Raw genomic sequence first — 13,566 nt, forward strand, 5'->3', positions numbered from 1 at the left:
GTGATTTAACCCTTGGTTGACGAGAACATGGGTCTACTTTAACACATGTTTTCAAGACCTTCATCCAAGTAAGCTAGAACTATTTCAATAAAGATACTAATTTAACGTATACCAGGGTCTATTCATTACTACGACGATTGGTGAAACTTTAATACCCCATTGATATATTTTCAACGATACTTTTCCTACGAGCCAAGTGGTATAATTGCGACGCTATCAATACCTTAATCGACTCTTTCCTACCGGCAAAGGACGTCATAAATTTCAATGGATCATGGACATTTACGACCAGGAAAACCGATTCGCTAGGTTTAGGGCCATTGCAATGTCCGTGAAAATAGGCTCGCGATTCGCCCAATAAAGATAGCCTTTCCAGGCTGCACGGAACATCACCTCTGTGGTTCCAGCTTCAAGATATACGTACACTTTCTCGCTTCAAGCACCGGTCGACAACGTGCTCTTGTCGTGGCTATACGACATTCTCATTCATTAGGGTGAAACCCGTGTCCTTCCTCGAGGCTCCTTCAGGCCTCTTACCTGACGAGGAACTGTCTTATAGGCGTGTACTCTTATTCCCTAATTAGATATACAGATGTTGGTTCTAACAAATTCGCAAGGTTCGAGGGACAATGCCGCCTATGGAATTAAAGATGAAAATAGCGACCAGAATTACAGTAAAACCTCGACGAAGCAAAGATATAAAAACAAAAAAATTAATATGTATTATGCAATATAGCGAGTTTTAACAAAAGTTTATTTGAAACGTATTTCTGACTTGTATAGAAGTTCGGATAATCGAACAACGAATTAAACGACGTTCGGATAAGTGGTGTGACAATAATGGAGGTCCTACTGTAGTTCCTTTCGCGATATTTATCGTTGGGTATTTCGCGCTCATGTATCCATATTAATAATATTCTAAAGTTTATAAAAAATTGTGAATTATTTGTTATGTTAAGATTCATTTTGACGTAGGTTGTCGTTAGGTAATGTGTTGTTAATTAAGGAAATAAACAGTATCTTTTGCTGATCGGATGAAGAAGCAGCGGTAGAAGGTGGAAACATTAATTTTTCTTGTCTCGTTGAGTTTCTGGTAAGTTTTAGAAAGATATTGAGGACAATTTTTATTGTGCGAAATTTTGACGTTGTAATTTGTGTATTTAGAAAAATGAAGGAAAAAGAGGTGTTTCCAGCGAAGAAGGTTGCATGTTACGTTCTCCAGTCATTTTACGTTCATTCGAGCCACGATTTCAGGCTGGCTCACAGGCCTCGTAAACTTGCTCCGTAATTACGCAGGAGAGCGATAAAGCAGGACTTAAAATATACGATGGACCATGACAAACCGTTGCGCGGCACGAACTAGGTGCAAGCGATAGGAATCGAATATACGTATTCGTTGGATCGAAGACTTTTCGCATAGTTAATAGAATACGTAATATAAAATTTAATCAGAATCAGTTTTCACGTAGTCAGTTTAGTGACTGTGTTCTTCGACGGGTCACCGGTGACCCGGTCATAGGATCGCGAGGGTTAACTAATTTGAATGTCTATAATGAAGGTTGATAAAAACAGTAATTTATCGTGATTAAAAATCCCTCGAAAAATTGAATTTGCACGAATTTTTGAAATCTTATGTTCTATTAATTACAGTATAAAATAATTTTCAAGAGGCAGTTGCTGAAATTTACATCAGCAATACCTGTTACATAAACTATTGACACGAATATTAAGTCCTTGGAAGTAATAATTATTTGGGAAATTAATTTTGATGGATTGAAAGGAGCAGTGGCAGTCGAAAATTTCCATTCTTTGATCGAGTACAATTTAGCAAATTCAATCATCCACTACGTCTTATACGACCATTAATAAATTATGGTAAATCGAGATGAGTAGCTTACAATTTTTAATGGTAATTTATTTTCAAAATTCAGACGTTTGCCCTTATCTTCATAATTTCAGTTTCATTCGTTTAATCGTTATTAAATTGCAGTTCTTTGGGAGTTTATCTTGTGAATATTGTTATCTAAATTACCTACTGTCTATAAGTAAAATGAATAATCTTCTGTCGATAATACAGGTATCTTCATTGTTTGCACTGTTTTCGCAACCAGATGGCGCAATTGATCAATAATACAGCAGGAAATTTAATATTTTTTTTTCCTAGATTAATATCAGTATGAAATTCATATCATAAATCTTTTAATAATACTAATAAATACGATAAATTAAATAAAAAAGCATAAGATGCAAAAGAAAATTGTTTCCGCCCGGGATCGAACCGGGGACCTTGTGCGTGTGAAGCACACGTGATAACCACTACACTACGAAAACGATGTTTACCCTGTTTTTAATATTGATGATACTGTTCACTTAAGCTCTATTTACCTTCTACTTAATGAATCTACATATATGTGTAATACATTAAATCTGCAGTCTACTAATTATTTATTCTAGAGAATAAATATCATTTCTTATGAAGGAATCCTCCAGGATAACAAATAAGTGTTTTATATTATAATTGTTACTATATTTATGTATACACACGTAACTAGTATTCTATATACTTATTTAATTATTCATTATTGTAATGTCTCTAATATACTATTGCAAGATTTATATATTATGAGTATTATTTGCTGAATTGTTAGATGGAAGTTGTTGAAAATGTAACTTCCTTTTATTGCATGTAAGTATATGTGCTGATTCACAGATGTGTGTATCATGATTCAAGTACATATAAACACAGATTAAACAAGTTTAATTACTCTAAATGTAGACCTCTTAAAAATTGTGAAAAATGTACTCACTTTGACAGCCGTATCCTCTTACATACACACAAAATGCAAATTCTTCCACAATATACGTCATCAGCACCTGCTTCCAGCTCCAATTAACGTCAAATTCATTAGTTTCAACACTATTATACACTATTATTAAATTACAACGCACACAAACACCGTGACAACGTAAAATAATGCACTGATCGTCGCCGCGTCTGTTCCCGAATTGAACTCGAACGTGTCCAACATGGCGGACAAGATGGCGGCGGAGGAACGAGTCAAGCGTGCGTCTAAATACAAACAAAACAATTCGTTCTTTACGAATGTCTCTCCAAAAGGTTATGTAACACCATTTCTTCGATATATTTAATCCAGCACCACACTTTAATCTGCGAATTATAATTCTTAATATATCCTGTCAGTACCACCATAAATCCTCATTTGACTTCGACACTGGTTGAAATCCAAACATATTACACACCCCGTGCCGCCACAAGTATCTCACCGAAAACGTCCGAATACAAAAATTTTGACTAAACAGACACAAAAATCTTCACTTCGTCCGATAATAAATCGACTTTTCTATCTTGTATCTCATACTTCATGTCCTATTACGTACCCAATCCACAAATTACTCCTTCCGTCCTATCACTCACGTCCGCGTATTTAACGAATCCATATTATGCGATAAAACGTTTTATTTTCATCGTGTGAAACACTGTTTGTTTATGTTCACGGGACGGCAGCCACTCGTCGCGACGTCTCCGCTCGCGTCAATGGGTTCCGAAATGCGCGAAAAAAAGGTCGCGTTCACAGGGTTGATAACATCCGTCGAGCCGCACGGTCGAACGTGAAATAACCTAACCACGTATATCGGGAACACACACTCGACACGTCAAATGTAAACAACCGTCCGTCGGCTCGTGAATTCGCGTACCCGTATATATATACATGTAATTCCACTCGTCCTGTGTCGCGATATGGGAAAACCGGCGGGCGACAGTGCGGCCAGTGACAGCTCGGACAACGAGCGAAAGGAAACAATGGGAAACGAGCAGAAGTCACGGGCGAAGAGGAAGAAACGTAAAAGGAGCTTGGACGACCTGCATCAAAGGCTGCACAAATCAAGAACAGTATGTGAAACGTGACGATTCTTCAGTAAAGAAGCTTGGCGATTTTTAATTAATTTCTGGTGTAAATGTACAAAATGTTAAACGAGTCGAAGATGTAATGGTGTTGATGTTACGTCAGGTTTTGTTTTGGTTATGTTTGATCGTTTGTCACTGTCCACCAGTGTTTCCTACAGAAACACTTTAATTAATATGTATTGTATTACTTTTATGAACATTTGTTTGTTAATTATGACAGAAGTGAGTGATATTTGTATTTGTTGGAGCGGTTTTGGGATTGATAGTCAATGTCACGGTATCGGGTAAGCAAACCGTTTGCGCGTCTCATGAAGTCTGCCGATAGATCGAAGGGATAGATCACGATACAGCGTGATACATTTTTATGGCTCGTTTTCCAGGATTATTGAAAATACTGTAGAGATGTTATTAATAGAGAATAATTATTTTGTAACGAATTCAAAATTTCTGATCGAAGCATTACATTTTTATTTATTTTTTGAAAATGTAATTTTTCAGCGAAACAGGAAGCCGTCCAAATACTGGCAGAGTAATTTTATAAAGGTTTTGCATCGTTTCGCGGATTTACGAGAGGAATATGTATAGTTTTGGAACATTTTCATTCGCCTATTTATCTTTACATCTCTGATCATTGATTTAAAAACAAAAAATAATCTCTTGTAGGGCAAGGATACGAAAACCGATGGCAAATTGGTCAAGGTGCGAAATTCAAAAAGGATAGCGAATCGAATTCTTCCGGGACCAGTAAGTGCTACAAATTACCATTTAAAAAGGTAGAAATATTGCAAAACGATGACGAAAAAAATCATTTTCAATTTTTATAAATCAATTTTAGTTGTCTGGAATATACAGAAATGGCGCAGTGAGTAAAGAAATACGAAGATGTACGTATACCTGATTTTCACCAATACTTTTTTTGTTGTAAACTTTATTAAATAATCGATATCGTTTGTAGCACAAGTGGGACCGCCTTCGGACGATATAAATAACGCTCGACTGGAGGGAAATGTTATGAAACTCCTCCAAGGCTACAATCCGAATTCGAAGTGAGTTTCGAGTTTATTTAAAAATTAAATTTTAAATTTTAAATAAAACGCCTTGAAATTTTCCAGAGGAGTTGTAATCGACAATAACAACGAGGAGCAATCGACGCACCCACTGCTCGATTCCACCGCGAGGAATATTCTATACCCAACTCCAGCTGACTTGAGTCCAGTGTTGGGTAAAGTGGATGGGTAAGTCTCAGGTAATTTTCGTTGAATTACGTGAAAAAGGACGCAATTAAAACCGTCATTATCCACAATTACAAAATTTTATCCTTTCCCACAGAAAGAAACGACATCCTACCAACGAATGTCAGAGAAACGATGGTCCTTTGCAATATCTCGGCGTTTCTCAACCGGTCCCAGAGAAGAAGAAGCCGATCAACACCGAATCTCCGCAATATTCCGCCGTGAAACGATACGAGGAATTCTGCGCCATGATTTCTAAAGAGAATTTCGAAGGACCAAACTTTCCAAACATGTTCACGAAAGGTATTTAACCCAACTACCTTAAATTGCATCAGAATTCCTTAATTTGTTGTCTTGCGGTGTCTAGATCCCTTGGTAACCGTGAAGGAAAAGCTGAGAAGCATCTACGCGGAGTCTTTCCGTAGCCAGTTTTTGAGGGACCTGATAAAACGCGGGAAAATTCTGAACGAACGCAGTACAACAAGTTCTTTCGTTAGGGAAAACCTCCCGGAAGCGATTTTCTGTCCTTCCAGTTACGGACGGGACACAGATCTCGCGACAGTGACTACTGAGTACTCGGACAGTCAGGTTCGTTGCAGAAAAGCCAAAGAATCCAGCTCCCAGGGGACTAAAAATCTGTTCTTGTTGCCCCAGTCGAATTTCCATTCGAAGGAAAAAAAGAAAGATTTTCCCAGGTCGAGTCTGCTGTTCGACCAGTCCTTGTTGGACAGCCGCTCGGGGATGGAGCGTGTGGAATCGGAGCTTGAGAGTAATGTACAGAACGTCGACTTGGATACTGATGATTTCAGTGATTCCAGTAAACAGGACAGGTCTTTGCTGGAAGTAGATCCTCCTTTGTGTCACAAGAGGAACATTAAATACTTCGAGACCATTCTACCTAGCCAGACGAATAACGCTGACAGACCAAAGGGTGGAAACAGATCGATGCTTTTTGTGGCATCTGATGGACAAACACCGAAGGATTTGGATAACAAGAAACACCTGACGAAACGTAAGAACCAGCGTACACAGACTGTTCATATCTTGAACAGTGGGGTCAAGAGGCATCCAGGGAAGTACAAGGTGAAAACCTCCCAACAGATCAAAATGAAGAATCTGAAGCACATACCTGCTATACTTCGAAGATGCCATAACCACGTTGTCAGTAATAACGACATGGTCAATTTATTCGACGAATCCATGTTAGTTAATAAACCAAAAGAAATTTTATTCGGTCCGTCGAAACGGAAGGTCCTGTTCACGCCGCAGTCCGTGGTGACGGAAAGTGAAAATTTGGGGGATACAGTGTTGGACACCGACCCAGGAGACCTGGATGTGCACACCTGTGTAATAGCGTCACCGAGCCTGCGCAACGATGAGCTGCGCTTCGCGAGGAACTCGCAGATGCAGACTGACCAGCAAGTACGGATTAATATCGACAACATTTTCTCGAAGAAAAACAAGAAAAATGGTCCGGTACAGAAGACTGTAATGTTCACCAAGAAAGTCACCCATAATACAAGTCACTCTCAGCATCCGAACAGTCTGACAGCTGACAGACAGGTAGAGAACTCCGTTGTCTGTTCGATGAGAAAGAATATCCCTCAGCAGCAAGATAAGTGTCTAAAGAATGTCTGTACAGCTCACAGAAACTGTCAGCGAGTATCAGCCAATTGTCATCGATCGTTCCATTGCTCTCAGAAGTCTGACGAATCGAGCTACGGTAGTCAAGAATTTAAAGAAGTCAGTTTGTCTCAGGTGCAACCTGTGCAGGTGCAGCAGGAGTCGGTTGTGTGCGACAAAGTGTTGCTTAGAAAAGTCCAACAGCATCCGAGCTGTGAAAATGATCAGCATTGTCACGGCAATAATCAGAGAGTCTGTTTTGTGGTCGTGGACCAGTGCAAAGATTTGAATGGGAGTCAAGATCGTAGCAATGACAACGTGGCCCCACAGATGAAGAAGAGGATGCTGGAAAATGGCGTCTTTTGTCAGGAGGATGTGGCTGACATTGGTATACTGAAAGGTGTTCAGAATCTACAGATATTACCTGTGGAGAAACGCGAACCCCGAATAAATTTTACCAGCAATCGATGTACTGGAAACACCGTGGTGGTAGAAGAGCAACCGATTAAGTATTTGGCCTTTGAAAACGACTCCAAAGCTCAAAAGATCCCTATATACATGCAGAACAAGAAGCAGCCCCAATTCACTTCAGTCGACAACGTAGATCTTGTCAGTTCGAGGGTAAATTATCGACTCGTCTCCTGCCCCGAAGAATCTACCCAGCAAATTCTACTGGTGCCTACTCGCGAGCAGAACAACGTGGTCTACGTGAAGGAGAACAGTTTGAACCACTCGAACGTCGCTTTCGAACGTATGTCTCATCCCAGAAAAATGTTCTTCTATCGATCAGAGGATCAGTCGAGTATACAGCGCGTCAAAGATTCTGGGAACGTGTGCGAGGTTCACGCCCCGAAACAGAATCTGGTGGAAATCCGAAGCACTGATTACGAGACCATCGCCAATTTGCAACAGCTCGACAATGGAAAGAGGTCGAGGAAAAGTTTCGTTAACTGTGAAGGCCTTCATTATCGACCGGGTCAGGGTAACGTTTCAAATTCTGTTTTAAAATTTCGAAATATTTCTTTGTGCAATTGATAGAAATTTAAATGAAATATGTTTCGCTGGTTCTGTTCCAGAACATACGATTGTGAATGATGCTTGCGCTAGGAGTCAACCGGTCTATTACCAAAAATAATATCCAAAATTCCAGAAAATGTATAGTATGTCACGTATTATTTTTTTTCTATTTTAGTTCAGTAAGGATATACAATATTTATTACATTTTTCCTGTAATAAATTTTCGAATACTTTTCGACTTTCTGTTCAAGGAAGAACTAGCAAAGCAAACATACTCAAAAATGGGAAATTATCGTGAAATATTTTCTTTGAGTTTGTACATTTATAGAAATGTAAGATTTAATCCTAGTGGCGTGGATCGTCATCGAAAAAATTTATTTAACAAATTGAATTTCGTTTTGATATGAATATAATAAAAAATATAGCTGAAAAAGCAATGCTGATAAACAAAAATATATGTTTGAAAGAATAGTAATTTAATGTTTGTACGTTGAACGCAATCAAATTGAACCGATATTTTCCGTTATATTTACGAACGATACGAACATTTGATATCAACGTATCCGTTGTACAATTTTCAGTATTAAAATTGAAACTTTGAGTACTGGCTTTTTCCATAGATTTCCAAAATTAGTAATTTTACACCGTTAGAAAACATTCCACGACAGTCGATATAACGGTTAGATGTAGAAAAGAAAGGATCGTAAATATCTAAAAGAATAAAACGACAAATAATTGTTAAATTCACCTCAGAAACGTGGATGGACCCCATGTTGGCAATATTTTACAGAATCCAATGTTACATCCACAAATTTACACCAATTAATCACTTGTTAAACACTAGCACGCTTTCACCATCCATCGCCGCCCTCTCATTGCAGGATTCCCGCCAAAAGTGGAGGCGCAATGCATACGGTGGCGCCACCACTGCGGTTTTTTCAAATGTCCCGCATTACATCTTCGTATTACGGTAAATTTAAAGTGCAGTGAACGGGATAGAATTTCATAAATTTATAATACAAACAATTATCTAAATTCCAATATAGTACATAAAATAATTTCAGCTTAGTTTCAATTTACTTAAATTAAATCGTAAAAGTTTGTATTTTGTGTAAACGTTTGTAATTCAATGAAGTCGTGTACGTGTGTTAGGTTAGGTTATAAATTAAACAAAGTGGTTTTCGGTGCGGAAAGATTGAAATAATTACAGCGAAGGAATAATTAGGCTGGCGATACGTGACCAATAGGATTACGACGCAGTAACGCCCCATGGAAAGCAAATAAATAATAAGAACTGGCCATGTTTAATCAAGCCCCAACAACAATTTTACAGGGCGACGACGGAAATTGTACTACGTTAATGGATTTTATGTTTCATTATACCAGTTTACGATAATTGTATGTCTACATTATACTTATGAACGCACATTGTCGATTTCGAATATTTTTTGAAATATTCTATGATATTTATTCCACGGAAAACAAATTGCTCGAGTTTCTCTAGTGACAGTGAGACAATACAGAAAATGTTTCGAGTATAAAAGGATTAAATATTGTGACAAATTCTTTTCTTTACCATCGTTTCATTCACTGAAGATAACAGTGGGGCCTCTTTATACTTGTAAGTAATTTAATTTTTTTTTTATTATAAGGCTGTTTCATTCAACTTGAGTATACACAAAAGTGTTTAAAAAAATGAGTCTTCGCATTAATATCAAATATTTATGGTTTTCCTATTATCCAATATGGAAATTAACTCACAATGTGTATATTATTATAAATATAATTTTACGTAACTTTTGTGGAAATCAAGATAATTGAAGCATCCTGTATACTGTTTAATATATGACATTCCTATCTGTCCTTCATATTACGTTGTCAAACAGAAAATGCCCGATAATTTTTAGTAGAATTGGACATTATATACATCACTTTTTCTGATTTTGTTTACAGTTACTATTTTAACCCTTTCAGACCTGAATTTTCTTTTAAGGATAAAGAAATATTCGATTAGACATTTCAAGTCAGTGGTCTGTTTAGATATTTTATTTAAATAAAATTTTTTTCATTTCTAAAAAAGGTTTTGGTATTCAATTCTAAATTCACAAGACCTGTTAAAAACATTCAGAACATAAAAAAATTCAAATTTATAAGAATAATATGGATCTGCAATACATTGTACCTAAGGCTTTGTGTGAAATGTACACAAAAATGTCCACCAGGTCTGAAAGGGTTAATACACCAGCTATGATTTTTATCAATCATTTCCATTTACGAAAATTAACTCCAATTTTTCGATCCTCGGAATCCGCAACCTCACGCGTGACAATCCCAACATACACGCGTGTGAAGAGAGAAAAAAAAACCGCGGATCCTCTTGACAATATAGTAATCGACGAGCATATGACACAGCCGGGGTAAATCGGCAGGAAAAATTATCAGTTTTCGCCCCGGACACACGTGGAAATATTAAATTGTATTCCTGTGGGTCCTGTGACCCGATGGGGTGGAATCGCCCAGCGGGGCCAAGAGCAGGGGTGTTTCGAGATCGCTAACCAATATTTAATCAACTTTCCAGGAGAATATTATTCTCCCGACAAATCAAGGACATATGTATCAGACCGCTAAGGGGGGTTGACGTTCTCTCGGTATTGATATAAAAGACGGAACTCCGTTTACACGCTCGTGTACGTATGAACGCGCGCGCACGAATGTGTTTGTGCTCGTTCACAGTGGCGTATTTACCGGGGATTGAAATGATTCTTTGGTAATTGATTATAAAATATGAATTATAATTTTACATTCAAATTGTTGAGTATTAAATTATTTATAAATTTCGAGTATTATTTACAAGAGAATTATTACAGAAGGTATACAACGATAAGAATCATATTTATGTAATCCAATTATACACTCGAAAATTATATTTATATAATTTTATAGTGAACAATTTAATATAAAATTGTATCAGGTCTATGATAACTTTAATCTAGAAGCTATATTTGGTGTTACACCAAATGTTACTGAATTTTTACAAAACCAAGTTCAAAGTACAATTTACCAGTAAAACTAAATAATATCTATCGAGCAATTACAAAAAAAGTAAAATTTTATAAACAATCCTACAAAATTGAGTTTATCTTTTTAAAGAACGTAAGTGCTTAAGGTCCTGTTTAGACCTTAGGATTCCTCGTTATACCTTAACTGACGCCAGCTCTTTATTTGCTTCACCTTCTACCTCCTTGAAAAAAATCCTCTATCAGAGGCCCAGAAACGAGGGTCTAGGATGTTCAACCTCTAGACGAATCATTCTACTTTTCATCCTAACGCAGACCCTAGCTCTTCACCTGCTTCTGCCTCCTTGAACAGAATCCTCTATCGGAGGCCCCAAAACGAAGTTCCAGGATGTTCAACCCTCAATTTCACTAGAAATCACTAGACCCAACACAGGTAGAGAGATCACCCAATTTCTTAGTATCGCTTGGAACTAGTTGTATATTTACCCTGGACGTTGAACCGTTTCAACGTGTTCCAAGCTGTTCGAGTCCCCTTCGTTACAATGTCGAGGAATTATTGACGAGGCTACGCCATTGGGGAGGATAGGGGGGGCACTTGTTCCTGTGTATTCACAGTATACACACCGTGGACGGTTTGGTGGCACACTACGCTCCCCGTGTACCCTAGAAGAGAATCCTCCTGGGACGAGACACCGTGGGGGTTGGGGGTGGAGATGGGGAAAAGAGGGTCGTGGCACCAGGACTGCTCTCATCGTGGCCCTTTCGTGAGAACAAGTGCGAAACAAGTGTCGCACAGGTTACTACCACCTATATCTAAGCACAAGCCCCGTGTCAGTTTTAGTCATGTAATTTCGTGAAATCCAGGGGATAAATCATGCTTCGTCCTTTATATTCCGTTTTGATCCTTCATTCTCCTACCGTCGAATCGATGAATTATTCCGCACCGAGGAACGAAACTGCCTCAGTTTATCGGTGTTTTAACGCCTTTCTCGCGATGGGACAATTCACGGCAACCTGAGAAATATGCGAATCTACGACTCTGATTCCTCGACGAAATGAATATTTGTTGTTATTGCGTTTAGACGTTACTAGGAATTATTAGACGACGGATGTATATGAAAATTTACTATTTTAACAAACATCGATTTAACTAAAATTAAAGAAAATATTTTAAGACACTACTAAAAATTTTGTTAATGCAAGCTTATAGAGTTTATTGTACCATTAAACTTGAGTTCGAAACATTTTTTTCTGTTTTGTAGTTTGAGAGTTCCACGCGAAGAAGTGGAAGGCTTATTTGACTTTGAGGTTAGTTTTCACATCATTAAAGGATGATTCAGCAGGAGAAGCAGCGTCCGCGGTGTTCCCTTGTTGGTGACCTTAACCCTTTCACACCCAGACCCCTAAATCGTTATTTCAAATTTATGAGATTGATATCTACGTTGAATCTTGTTATTTTGACGATTTTAAGCCGACCTATTTTGTCCCCTTTTTATTTAACTTTTGGTCCTTTAATGCCCAAACATCACTACACAGAAAAAAAATTATTTCTCTTAGTTAACACCAGAAATGGGTAAACTCATTATCTAGATAAAAAGTTTCGAATAACGAATAAAAGATAAAAAAAATATTTTGTCATTTGTAATTGTTTAAACACGGACATTTCTATTTTTATAAAAAAATAATACTTCTTTATGAATGAATCGACATATGTCGAACAATTATTTAATCTCATTAAGTGTTTAAAGCTCAGAACGACACCCTTAGATACTGCTGCTTTTCACTGTGTATTATTCGAATAAAATTCTGCCGAACTCTGGTTAACACAAAAGTGGTCCTATACATTAAAAACTCCTGAAAATATAATTTTCTAATCACACTAACTATTGAACAGTTAATTACCAAATTGCCTCAAACCATCCGACTCCCGTTTCCACCCTCTTTGACCCCTAGCACCTACAAACCCATAGAACCAAAATCGGTCTGCCGCACCCAAACAATGTAACTATCCTTCCCCTAGACACACTAAAACCTCCAAGAGGTTAATAACCATATTAATGATATCCAACATCCTCGAAGCAGTCGCGTCGCACCGAACTCCGTCCGCATAAGACACAACCGATAAACACATCTATGGTTTGTGAGGGGGGAGGGGGTAGGTAGCTCGAGTCCGTTAGAAACCTTGTTTCAGTTGTCCAGCGGAAGCGGTCCTGCCCCGGAATCGATCGTAAAATCGCGTCCGGGTAGAGGGGTTGGCATCATCGAATGATAGCGTTCATTCCAGCTGATGGCTGTTTGGGGTGGGGGATGGGTGGGTAGGTCGTAGTCGTCGTGGTAGGATGGCAAAGACGGGTGTATGGGGTGGGTGAACGCGAAGGAACCTCGGTAGAGGGGCGTTGACTGTGCTCCAGCTGAACGCAGGTGGGGCTGGGCTGGATATCAATCGACGAATCAGAGTCCAGTTCAGCCTCGACCACCCGACCATACCCGTTTCACGGCAACAGCCGCCGTTGGCCACGCCTCCCGCCGTTGCACCCTTCTCCGTTCTGTTATTGAATTAAGCTTATCATTTGATTTTGAGGAGACCCACCAGTCGGTCGTCTCGGGCTCTCTTAACCGGGCCGAAAAACTTCTTTCTATCCCCGACCGGTATAATCGCAATAATTTGATATCCCGTTTGATCCGATTACCCAGCGCGCGTCGTCATAAGCCGGTATCGAGGAGGTAGGCGGCGGCCCGTCCACCCCGG

The 13,566-nt window shown here is 38.6% G+C and overlaps 1 protein-coding gene, 1 non-coding gene and 1 pseudogene across 2 annotated transcripts; 2 read left to right on the forward strand and 1 right to left on the reverse strand.

Moving 5' to 3' along the window:
• Positions 1 to 2,258: 2,258 nt before the first annotated feature.
• On the reverse strand, positions 2,259 to 2,331 carry Trnav-cac. The gene has a single exon. It is a non-coding gene; the product is annotated as a tRNA-Val (tRNA).
• A 1,339-nt stretch (positions 2,332 to 3,670) lies between these two features.
• Positions 3,671 to 7,918, forward strand: LOC107185649. Its single transcript, XM_015573386.1, has 8 exons — positions 3,671 to 3,913; positions 4,592 to 4,672; positions 4,764 to 4,812; positions 4,884 to 4,974; positions 5,041 to 5,163; positions 5,258 to 5,463; positions 5,528 to 7,765; positions 7,860 to 7,918. The coding sequence occupies exons 1-8, from the start codon at positions 3,761 to 3,763 to the stop codon at positions 7,916 to 7,918; spliced, it is 3,000 nt and encodes a 999-aa protein (XP_015428872.1). The 5' UTR covers positions 3,671 to 3,760.
• Positions 7,919 to 11,530: 3,612 nt separating this feature from the next.
• LOC107185658 lies at positions 11,531 to 13,105 on the forward strand (annotated as a pseudogene).
• The last annotated feature ends 461 nt before the right edge of the window (positions 13,106 to 13,566 follow it).

This window comes from Dufourea novaeangliae, unplaced genomic scaffold, assembly GCF_001272555.1.
Source record: "Dufourea novaeangliae isolate 0120121106 unplaced genomic scaffold, ASM127255v1 scaffold19, whole genome shotgun sequence".
Classification (NCBI taxonomy): Eukaryota; Metazoa; Arthropoda; class Insecta; order Hymenoptera; family Halictidae; genus Dufourea; species Dufourea novaeangliae.

Excerpts from the sequence above, each read along its gene's own strand:
- LOC107185649 (XM_015573386.1), top strand. The coding sequence starts at position 3,761 with ATGGGAAAACCGGCGGGCGACAGTGCGGCCAGTGACAGCTCGGACAAC. Across the intron at positions 4,975-5,040 it reads GGCTACAATCCGAATTCGAA|AGGAGTTGTAATCGACAATA; the intron begins GTGAGTTTCGAG and ends GAAATTTTCCAG. Across the intron at positions 7,766-7,859 it reads TCATTATCGACCGGGTCAGG|AACATACGATTGTGAATGAT; the intron begins GTAACGTTTCAA and ends GTTCTGTTCCAG.